Genomic DNA, 11,022 nt, shown 5'->3' on the forward strand with positions numbered 1-11,022 from the left:
AGAGACTTCAGAGGTTCCAGAGCGGTCTCATGACTCAGCCCTTGTTCCCTACAGGGAGGTACCCACCACCTCCCCATAGAGACTCGCAATTTCCCTCTGTGGGCCCGACTCCCTAGGTGGGGGGAGGGGAAGGAGGGACCATTGCTCAGAGCTTTCTGGGATCTAGATGAAAGGCGAGGGGCAGGGTCTGCCTTCTCCCACTTGAGCCTGACTCCCCCTCCCCCAGCCTGAGCCCCAACAATTCCCTCAGCCATGACCTCCCCACTTGCCACCTACCTCACTTCCCTCTACAAGGCCTGACTCCATGTGAGGGGGAAGAGGTGAATCTTCGGAGACCCTGGAGGCCTGTGGTTCCCCTGAGATCTCTCCCTGACTCCCAGTCCCCCTGGGACACAAGCCTGTCCTTAGGTCTATGGGGGGTCATTAGATCTTCTGAGAGACTCAGACATCCTGGGGTGGTCTGTCTCCATCTGAGCAAAGAGGACATATGTGTGCAGAGCTGGGGTCCCAGAAGGTGCTGGGAAGGAGAACAGGAGAGGTGGGAAGCCTTGGCTGACCCTGGAGTTCCCACCTCACTGGGACTTCTGCATCTGCCTGGGGTCCCCACACTAAGACCCTCTCACTGTCCACCTGAGACACCTTCTGGCAACAGAGGGGTGAACAGGGATAAGGTTGTGCTAAGGGAAAAATACTTTCTAAGTGACCATCTCTACAGCCACCTCACTCCCCTTTCAGCCCATGATTGTGCTAAAGACTGGACCCTGAGCTGACAAGCAGAAAGACAGGGTGAGGGGCTGCTCACCTGAGACCAGGAGCTCCAGGGCATCGCTGGGGTGTGAGCACACCTGGGGGCTGTTCCTGTAACAGCCATAGCATCTGAATGTCCACCTGTGGCTGGGGGTCACGGGGCCCACAGAGAACAGGGCCTGGGACTGCCCACTGGGCTGTGGCTCTGAGTCCTGGGTCCAGGAGAGCCTGTGATCTCCTTCCTTAGTCAGAATGAACCTGTCAAATCCCTGCCCTGAGCCACACTGGAGGGTCACGTTCCCTCCTGAGGTCACCACAGGGCTGGGCAGGGCTGAGAGGCTGGGTTTGCTGTAAGATCCTAGGAGAGGAGGAGGCAGCGTGTTAAATGGGCTCACACCTCCCTCATGTCCCCCAGGGCTGGGCTGTGAGAGGGAGACACCCTGAGAGCAGACCCCCTTCCTGAGGGCAGAGCCTGAGGCTGGGACCCCTGAGTGTCCTCTCACCTGTCACCACCAGCTCCAGGAAGTCACTGTGCCCTGACCAGCCAGTGGGGCTGAGGTAGTAACAGTGATATATCCCTGCATCACGCTCTGTCATGCGTCTGATGAAGAACTTGGCCTTGTCCCCCGGCTCCTTTGGCTTCTGTTCTTTCCATGGTGCTGGGCTTCCCTCTTTACAAATTATGTACTCCTTAGCCTTTCGTGTTCCCTGACACCAGATGGTCATGGGACTCCCGCTGGGGATCACAGGGCCTGGCTCAGCCCAGAGGGTGGGTTTGGGGAGGGGCCCTGGAAAGAATCAGAGGCTGAGTCACAGGATATTCCCACCCCTGGTCCACAGGTCTCAGTCCCAGATGCCCCCCATCTGTCAGACAGATCTGCGCCCCTTCCCCTATTGCCTGGGGTGTGGCCCATGTCCCCATTGAGGAGTGGGACCGGGGACACCTGGGGAGACTCAGCTTCCTGAACTGGGGTCCTGAGGCCCACACTCAGCCCTGGAAGAGAGTCCCTGTGAGAGATTTGCCCTGAACTCTGAGCAGGTCCCTCCTCCCCATGAGCCTCCTGTGTCCTGGGGTCCTGACAGACCAGGGGCCCCCTCCCCCTCCTCTCTTCTCACTGAGGCAGAGCAGGGCCTTGAGGGTGGGCGTCATGGCATCTTCTCCCTGTGGCCTCAGCTGAGCAGATGGAGGAGACCGTGTGGCCAGCAGGATGGACAAACAGACACACAGGTGGTGGTCACTTGCATGCTGGCCCTGCCTTTCACGGGGTTGTCACACCAGCAGCCTATGTCACCAGTGGTGTAATATGAACACTGGTATAGTCCTATGTGGGGTGAGTTCTAAGCTTCAGTGAGGAAACAGGCCTTATTGTTGGAGTCCTGTGGGATCCTCATATGCAAGGGGTCAGAGCCCCTCTGTCTATACAGCAGGTAGACATTAGCGTGCAGAGACCAGTGACACCAGATGGTGACAGGACTCCCCTTGGTGACGATGGTGTCTCGGTCAGCCCAGATGGAAGGTTTGGAGACAATTCCAGGAAAGGAATCAGACATGAAAGACCTGGCAGCCTGTCTCCCCCTCATAATGTCCTGAATGAGTCAGTGACGCCATTTTATGAGCGCCTACTGTGTGTGAGACTCCTGCTGGGGTCTGTCACTCATCTCCTCTCACCTCATGCACCAGGGATGCTGACCCCACCACCCACTTCACTGAGTCTCAGAGAGGTTATCACGTGCCCCAGGTCACCCAGCCTGGACAGGGCAGGGCTGGGACTGGAACCCAGGACTGTGGGTTCCCTATGCTGTCCTCACGCTGCCCCCCTGGGGGACACCAGCTGCATGCTCTGGGCTCCTCCTCTGCAGGCGCCTGTCTATGTCTCCACTGGAGCTGAGGGTCCTTCTTCATTTCCCACCCCCAGCACAGCAGGGACAGGGAGGGCCAGTGTGGGCTGGACTCTGGGTCTCTCCCTCATCCATCCCCACCCACAGGGCCCTAAAACCCCCTTTGGAGGGTTGGGCTGGGCTGGGGGCTCTGCCTTCCTGAGCTCTGTGAGGCCCTTATGTCACCTCATCTCCCAGCAGCCTGTGAGCAGGATGGGACCAGGGATGAGCAGACAGGAACCCGACACTCAGAGGAGAGAACGGACCGCCCAGCCCCACAGCAGGAGCAGCAGAGCCAGGAGCTGAGCCCGGGCTGATCCACCCTGTTCCCTCCTCTGAGCTGAGCCTGAGCTGAGGGGTAGGACTGGGCGCCCAGACCCTTGTCTGCCTGTCCCTCCCTGTACAGTGTCACCGTCACTGAGACAGAGGGGACAGGCCCCATAACATCACGTCCTGGGGGGGTCCCTGTGAGGCCCCTTTCCCAAGAGGTCAGGGCCAGAACTGACAGGAACTCTAAGCTCTGGACAAGGATTCTCTCCTTTACACTTAGAGACACTAAAGGCCAGACAGGGGAAGGGGTGTCCAAGTCAACAAATCCAGAGGGGCCTGAACCCCTTAACCCCCCATGGTCCAGCCCCTGTCCCCATGGAGAAACCCACCACCTCCCCAAGGACTCTCACCTACCCCTCTGGGGGCCCGACTTAGAGCCTCCTGGGGATGAGGATGACAGGTGAGTGGTGGGGACTGCCTTCTCCCACTTAAGCCCAGCACCCGCTCCCCCAGCCTGCGCCCCCACATCTCCCTCTGCCATGATAACCCCACCCATCACTGCCTCAGACCCTGGGACTCCCCGCCCCCCTGGGACACAAGCCCGTCCTTGAGGATCTGGGTCACTCGAACCCCTGACAGACTCTCAGGACTTGCTGGGTGGGCTGTGCTCCCTCTGAGCAGAGCTCCCCGGGACTCACCAGCTGTGGAGGTGGGCCCTGTGGGTGGGGGGCTGGGGCCTTCAGAGGGTCCTGGAAATGAGGATAGAAAGGGGTGAGGCTGGGCTCACTCTGGAGTCTCCAAATCACTCTGTCGCTCATTCTACATCTGCTCTGTGACCCCCGAAGACACTCCCCCCGCCCACTTAACCACTTCCCAACCCAGTTCATGGGGAGGATTCAGCAAAAGTGAAAGGGTCTCTGAGGGCAGATCTCTGCTGGGTGACCAACACTCAGACCCTCACTCTCATCCAACCTCAGATGTCTCCTGGGGGCGGGACCCTGAGCTGCCTGTGCTCAGAGAGATTGGGATCAGGGGCCGCTGACCTGAGACCGTTAGATCCAGGGGGTCACTAGGGTCAGACCACTCATGGGGATTCTTCTCAAAATAGCCATAGCATCTGAATGTCCATCTGTGACTGGGGGTCACAGGGCCCACAGGGAACAGGGCCTGGGACCCCCCACTGGGCTGTCGCTGTGCGTCCAGGGTCCAGGAGAGCCTGTGATCTCCTTCCTTAGTCAGAATGAACCTGTCAAATTTATCCACTGAGTCACACTGGAGGGTCACATTCCCTCCTGAGGTCACGACAGGGCTGGGCAGGGCTGAGAGGCTGGGTTTGCTGTAGGATCCTAGGAGAGGAGGAGGCAGCATGTTAGATGGGGCTCACACCTCCCTTATGTCCTCCAGGGCTGGGCTGTATGAGGGAGACACCCTGAGAGCAGACCCCTTTCCTGAGGGCAGAGCCTGAAGCTGGGACCCCTGAGTGTCCTCTCACCTGTCACCACCAGCTCCAGGGAGTCACTGTGTTCTGACCAGCCAGTGGGGCTGAGGTAGTTACAGGTATATCTCTCTGTATACTTTCCTGTAATGAGGAACTTGACCCTCTCTCCAGGCTCCAGGGACTTCTGTCTGTTCAAGTACCTGCCACCTGCATACAGCCGGTACTCCTGAGCCTTCAGTGTCCCCTGACACCAGATGGTCACAGAGGTCCCCGAGTTTATCACAGGGTCTGGCTCAGCCCAGATGGTGGGTTTGGGGAGGGTCCCTAAAAGGAAACCAGAGGCTGCTTTACAAAGACCTTCCCCTGCTCTCATCCCCCAGCTCAGCCCAAGACCCTCTCATCCCAGGACCTCTGTGCTCCGTCCTGAGCCCCAGGGGTGAAGGAAGAGGAGGGACATGGAGCCTGGTAAGGACTCACCTGCCTGCACACAGGTCCTCTGGTCCAGACTCAGCCCTGGAAGAGATTCCCTGTGAGAGATTTGCACTCGGGCGTCTCAGCTGGTTCCCTTCCCATCAGGGCCCCGTCCACTGCAGCTGCCTGAGCCTGGGGGAGTAGGATGGGCAGCCACCTCTCTTACTCCCCCTCCCTGTGACCACAACTGACCGAGGAAGAGAAGAGCAGAGAGGATGGATGTCATGGCGTCTGCTCTGAGGGCTCCTGCTCTGCAGATGGAGGAGGCCTGGGCCTGAAGGACAGAGACACACAGGGGATGTGGTGAGTCAGGAGCTGCTGCCGCCTTCTGGGTTTACACAGCTGTGGATCCATAGCCATGGGAGGGCCCCACCCTGGGCCTGGTTCTGCATCTCCCCAGGATGAGGCTCACAGGGAGTCAAGGCTTCAGAGGCTGGTCAGCAGTGTCTGAGGTCTCACCTGATCCTCAGGGTCTCATGTGTCGGCTGGTCTGACTCCTGCTCAGAGAGGGCGGGATGCAGGATCTGGTTCTGACTTGGCCCCTGGGAGTCTGTCTCTGAACAGCCCAATGGGACACCCAACCACGGCTCTTGAGGGAGCTCATTTATGAAAGAACTAGAGGCCAAGTGCATGAAATACACTCATGGGGGGAGGGGGGGTCCCTTAGCCCGGCCTGCACCGTCTCCAATCTGGGACTTTTCCAGGCATGTCCGACTGCCGGTTTAGGCCCGATCCCACCTAAACCAGCAGTCAGACATCCCTCTCACAATCCAGGACTGCTGGCTCCTAACTGCACACCTGACTGCCTGCCTGATCACCCCTAACCACCTCTGCCTGCCAGCCTAATCACCCCTAACTGCCCTCCCCTGCTGGCCTTGTCGCCCCTAACCGCCTCTGCTTCAGCCCCTGCCAATATGGTTTTGTCTGGAAGGGCTTCCAGTCTAATTAGCATATTACCCTTTTATCAGTATAGATCTTCTGAGCAGATTCCCAGTGGCCTCAGCATTTCCACGACTTTCCCTGATTCAAGGGTCCTGGTAGGTTCACATTCGTGCCAATGCTGCATGTTTCCTGCCTTTTTAATTTTCATTATTCAGTGTAGGTAGTGGTACCACCCTGTGGTTTGATGTACATTTATTTCTTCAATGATTTATTTCTCCATTGATTTGTAAAGAGAGTGAAACCGAGAGAGACAGAGAGGAAAGAGAGGGAAACATTGGTGTCCGAGAGACATCAATTGGTTGCATCGGACATGAGGGTTGAGGAGCAAATCTGCAACCATTTCCCCCTATATTTGTGTTCTTGTGTCCTCTTGAAGAAAAAATTCTCTCTCACAGGTTAATAAGATAATTTGGTAAAAAGAAATAGTAATTGATTGACTTTTCATGTTTTGGTCTGTCGCCCATCTGGCATTGCTTATTGCAAATGCTGTGAGGCAGGTAAGATGTTCACCATGTCCTAGAGACTCACCCACTGGCCCAGCGCCATGGGATGGAAAGACCATGACCTCCCCACTGAAGGGTCCAGGTGACTCCACACGAGGGGTCTGACCTGGAGTCTTCCTTCTTCTCCTTTGGATGAGGCGTCTCTTCTTTACAATTGCTCAAACCTCCACTGTCTCCATCTGCATTGAATGGCTGGTTTCATTTCCTCCATATCTCAGTCGAGAAGAATTCTCACCATCTTTGTGGGGAAGGCATTGGTATTGCTAAGACATCAAGGGAAAAAGTAGCCTGCTCAAGTGTCCTTCAACCATTCAGGATGTGGTAGCACCACTATTGATATTTAATGTGTGTCTGTGTGTGTTGCTGCCTTGGAACAGGACTCCCATGAATGTTGTTCTTGTCTGAGTCCTGATGAGTCTCCACAGTTTGAAGAAGAGAGTGACATCTTGCATCAAAGGTGCTCTGAAGAGGCAGAAATGATTCAGATGATTGGCCACCAGGACATGGAGAGATCCCGCTTCTCACAGAGACAGAAAGTCAGGTGGAACCTGTGTGAGACATAGGACCTGCGTCCCAGGGCCAGGAGGAGGCATTGAGCTTCCTGTGGGAGCAGATGCATCTTGCACAGCCCCCAAGCTTCTCCCTCCCCCACCCCTGGGCTCACTGTCCTGAGGGCTCCTTGGTGTCCACAGTCAACAAGGCAGGGAGGGAGGTCACCCCCCAAGGCAGCTGTCATGTCCACCAATTTCCTGGGCTCTGAGCTCCACACCCTCACTCCCTTCTCCAGTTCACCCTCCACATCTGCCTTAACCCATTCCCTTTCAGAAGCTGTTTATGCGTAAAACCTTCCATGCTCCTCACTGTCTTCAAGGTGAATCCACACTCTTCCTTCTGGACTCAAGGCTGATCATGATCATCCAGATGTGACCCTTCCACCTCAGCTCTCATCTCTGCTTTCCTCAGACAGATGGGCACAGTGGTCCATGAACACACACGTATCCACACACTCATACACACATGCACATTCATACACACACTCACACATACGATCACACACACAAGCGCACATAGATTTTTATTTCATAGGTTTGATGTGTAATAGTTACATTATCATTTAATCTAAAACATTCGCTTCTGTTTTGATTCACACATTGATTATTGCAAAGTCTGTTGCTTTATTTCCAAAATGCAGGGAATACATTTTGGAAATAAATGTATGTTGTTTTAGTCTAGGAGGTTTGGAGAGGACGCATCTCTGTTTTGATGGGCTCACCGGGCCCGTGAGGGGGCACGAGGTGGTCCTAACCTAGGTTGTGTTTCAGGGAGGGGAGGAGGTTCATGGAATGAGTTTGGTTGGAGGAGGCATTGGCCTCACTGGGACTGGAGAGTGTAACTCAACCTGATCATCAGCAGCATGGACTGCCAGGTGGAGACCCCTGGATGTGGCTGGAGTCAAGGGGGACCTGTGGACAGACTTTGTGCAAGGGATGTTCAGTGACAGGGACGTTTGGGGGCATGAGAATGAAACACCTGAGCCAACAGTGAGGGTCTGAAGGAGGCCAGAAGGAGGGTGATGGGGTCACACCAACGAGCTGTCCTGGGTCTTCACCTGAGCTTGTCTGTGGGGAGAACTGGGTCACAGAAAGGAGAACCCGGAGCCAGAACAGTAGGATTGGTTCAGTGTGTGAGGGGAGAGAGGAGAGAATGGAGGGTTCATCCTCTCTCCGCCTTGGCTGCCTGCAGGAGCCAATGGGGCTGTGCCAAGGTTGCTGACCCCAAGAGAAGAAGGAGGCCTTGGGGGATGTTACAAAACTGTCAACTCACCCACGAAGGCAACCAGCACAGCTTTTGGGCCTGGGTGTGTGCTGCTGCTTCTCTCTATCACTTCCCCTCTCTGATTCCTTGTCTCTGTGAGCAGAGCTCCTGCTCTCCATCCCTCTCCATCTAACCTTCAGAGTTCTTTCTGCCTCCTCACCACCTCTTGTCCCCCAGACTGTACCTCTTTGTCTAATTCTGTTTATTCCATCTCCATGCTTTGGGTAGAAGAGCGTGTTGGAGACAATTCCCAGGTTGTAATCTCAAGACCTGGGGACACATTTATTGAACTTCTATTTTGAGCCAGTCCCTTCTCCTCTCCTTCTTTGCTTGTTAGGCAACATTGTGAAACCTCACCTCTGAGTTTGTTATGAGGATCGGCAGTGCCAGAGACATGAAGGGCCTCAATCTGGTGTCATTTTCTTTCTTTTTTTATAAATATATATTATATTGATTTCAGAGAGGAAGGGAGAGGGAGAGATAGTAACATCAATGATGAGAAAGAATCATTGATCGGGTGCCTCCTGCAAGCCCCACACTGGGGATGGAGCCCACATTCCAGGCATGTGCCCTGACCAGGAATCAAACCATGACCTTCTGGTTCATAGGTCGATGCTCAACCACTGAGCCATGTGGGCCGGAAATCTGGTGTCACTTTCTGACCTGTTGAAGGCATGCGTATGAGAGATGTGTGGTGGGAGGGGCTATTTGGAAGCCACACGTGTATCCCCAAAGCCTACAAGGTAAATCAGAAGCTGTAGCGCATCGTTGGTTGAATGGCAGATGAGCGCAGACAAAAGGATATAGGGATGGTGGACCTCAGCCTGGATCCTAGACTCAGCCCAAGTCAAGAGTGAAGGTGGAAATTTCATCAGTGGGTTGGTCCTAAGCACTAAAGCACTTAGGGCACCTCTGACCTGGTGGGAGTCCTGGTTCCAATAAAGTTCCACAGACACAAGTGGGGCAACCTCCAAGGTATGAGGGAGCTGAAGGGAACCACGCGTGTTTCACTTGCATTTATTTGTATTGATGCAACATTCACATAACATACAATTAAGTCTTTTAAAATATAAAATTCACTAGAATGTAATAAATACGCAATGTCTCAATGACAACGTCTATCTAGTTTCAAGAAGTATTTATAACCAACCCCCCAAAAAAACACCCAACAGTCCATCTCCCATCTGTCCTCCTGGTCAACCCCAGACAAACCAATCTGATTTCTGTTTCTATGGGTTTCCTTCTCCTGAACATTTCGCATAAATGGAATCACACAACCCCTGATCTTATGTGTCCGCTTTCTGTCACTGAGCTGCATTATTTTGATGTTTGCCCACAATGTACCAGGTACCCGTCCTTTGTTCTTTATGGTTTAAAAAATCCCAAGGTTGTGAAGATACCTCACTTTGTTGGGATGGATGGGATGGATGTGGCCCTGGATGAAAGGGTGTATAGATGTGAATCCAAACCAGCCATGTGGGATGGACCCTCATGTCACAGGGTGAGAACAGAAGGGCACTGGAGGAGAGTGAGCAAGGACAGGAGGCAGGGAGAGCACCCAAGGTGGATGGAGGGGGCGTCCTTTACAGGGGCATGGCCTACGTTCTCCTGCACCTAAACCTCACCTACCATGTCTTCTCCCCTGGACTTTCTCAGCAGACAGTTTCTCCAATTATGGTCCATATTCTCTTTCAGCACCTCCTGGGGTCATCAGATGGGCTCCAAGGCTCCCCCACTCTGAACGGTGCATGTCCCCTCTGTGTTCACATCCTGGCTGCACCATGGGTCCTTCTGGTGTCGTTTCGAGCCTGAAATAGCAGCACCCCAAGGACCACGAGGATCAAGCCAGCCACGCCCATCCGGATGAGATTTTGCACTGTGCAGTCTTCGGGGAGGGAAGTAGGAATTGTGGACAAAGTGTTCACAGACGTCAGAGCAGACCAGAGAAATCCCAGGACCCTGGCTGTCCACACAGGAAACTCAACTCTCCTTGACAGGATATGACCCTCTATCGTGCCCCCCCAAGCCCTATAAGTGAGAGCTTCTCCCACTCAGTGATTTGGGGTTTGACCTATTTTGTGATGGGCCGGTGGTGTCAGCTGCTCCGAGAATTATGAAATGAGAGTGTGAGGACTTGGGGAGACACAAACCTTCCTTCAAGGTTCTGTGCTCTCAGAGGCCCCAATTTTCAGATCATAAGTTTTACACAGTCCCTTAATGAGCCCTTTCTCTACACTGCCGGGTTCCCTGGTCTCCTCATTGGATTATTATTAGCCTGCCTTGATCTCTGAATTTGGAACCTGCACGGAGTCTCTTTGCAGCAGAGTTTGGCTGCCCACCATAGCTCAGTAATAATAAGAAAAGTGGTTTCAATACAGAAATTAAGTTGTATTGTTCAGTGTTTTGTCTGAAATATAAAACCCCATCATATTATTTCTTTATGGCTAAGAGATCCCCCTTATTCAAAGCCTGGGGAGCAGGATTCTGTGGATGAGCATTAGAGTTAGGGGGTCTGGAACCTATTGTTTGGTGGAGCCCCCAGGGTCTCATTACAGGGCCCTGAGCTGACTGAGCATCGAAAGGAGTGGGTCAAGCCCTAGCTGGTTTGGTTCAGTGGATAGAGCGTTGGCCTGCGAACCGAAAGGTCCCAGGTTCGATTCCTGTCAAGGGCACATGCCAGGGTTGTGGACTTGCAGAAGGTGACCGATCCATGATTCTCTCTCATCATGGATTTTTCTATCTCTCTCCTTCTTCCTTCCTTTCTGAAATCAATAAAAATATTTTTTAAAAAAAGAAAAGAAAAGAAAGAAGTGGATCAAGAATCCCTCACCTGAGACCAGGAGCTCCAGGGGGCTCACTGGGGAGTGACAGCAGGTAGGGGGAGGTGCTGTGTGAGCTGTAGCACCTGTAAATCACCGCGTCATGGGCTAAGGTCACAGGACTCATGGAGAACTCTGC

General features: G+C 53.9%; 2 protein-coding genes across 2 annotated transcripts in view; both read right to left on the minus strand.

Annotated features, from left to right (window-relative positions):
- Window positions 1-1,912, minus strand: part of LOC111824062 (leukocyte immunoglobulin-like receptor subfamily A member 6) — a 4,089-nt gene extending 2,177 nt beyond the window's left edge. The window contains exons 1-4 of the mRNA XM_023747409.1: window positions 1,864-1,912; window positions 1,709-1,741; window positions 1,251-1,538; window positions 761-1,105 (exon numbers count right to left, since the gene is read on the minus strand). Of these exons, the coding sequence (XP_023603177.1) occupies window positions 761-1,105; window positions 1,251-1,538; window positions 1,709-1,741; window positions 1,864-1,897 (700 nt within the window). The 5' untranslated portion in view covers window positions 1,898-1,912. The remainder of the gene's footprint in view (window positions 1-760; window positions 1,106-1,250; window positions 1,539-1,708; window positions 1,742-1,863) is intronic.
- Window positions 1,913-3,450: 1,538 nt separating this feature from the next.
- LOC111824063 (leukocyte immunoglobulin-like receptor subfamily A member 6) lies at window positions 3,451-5,030 on the minus strand. The gene is made up of 5 exons (XM_023747410.1): window positions 4,997-5,030; window positions 4,811-4,846; window positions 4,388-4,657; window positions 3,939-4,241; window positions 3,451-3,644 (listed from the first exon to the last, which is right to left on the minus strand). Exons 1-5 carry the CDS (start codon window positions 5,028-5,030, stop codon window positions 3,451-3,453), a joined length of 837 nt encoding a protein of 278 aa, XP_023603178.1.
- Window positions 5,031-11,022: the final 5,992 nt, after the last annotated feature.

Source organism: Myotis lucifugus, unplaced genomic scaffold (genome assembly GCF_000147115.1).
Source record: "Myotis lucifugus unplaced genomic scaffold, Myoluc2.0 scaffold_862, whole genome shotgun sequence".
Classification (NCBI taxonomy): Eukaryota; Metazoa; Chordata; class Mammalia; order Chiroptera; family Vespertilionidae; genus Myotis; species Myotis lucifugus.

Excerpts from the sequence above, each read along its gene's own strand:
- LOC111824063 (XM_023747410.1), bottom strand. The coding sequence starts at position 5,030 with ATGACATCCATCCTCTCTGCTCTTCTCTTCCTCG. Across the intron at positions 4,847-4,996 it reads CTCTGCTCTTCTCTTCCTCG|GGCTGAGTCTGGACCAGAGG; the intron begins GTCAGTTGTGGT and ends AATCTCTTCCAG. Across the intron at positions 3,645-3,938 it reads CCTGGATCTAACGGTCTCAG|GACCCTCTGAAGGCCCCAGC; the intron begins GTCAGCGGCCCC and ends CCTCATTTCCAG.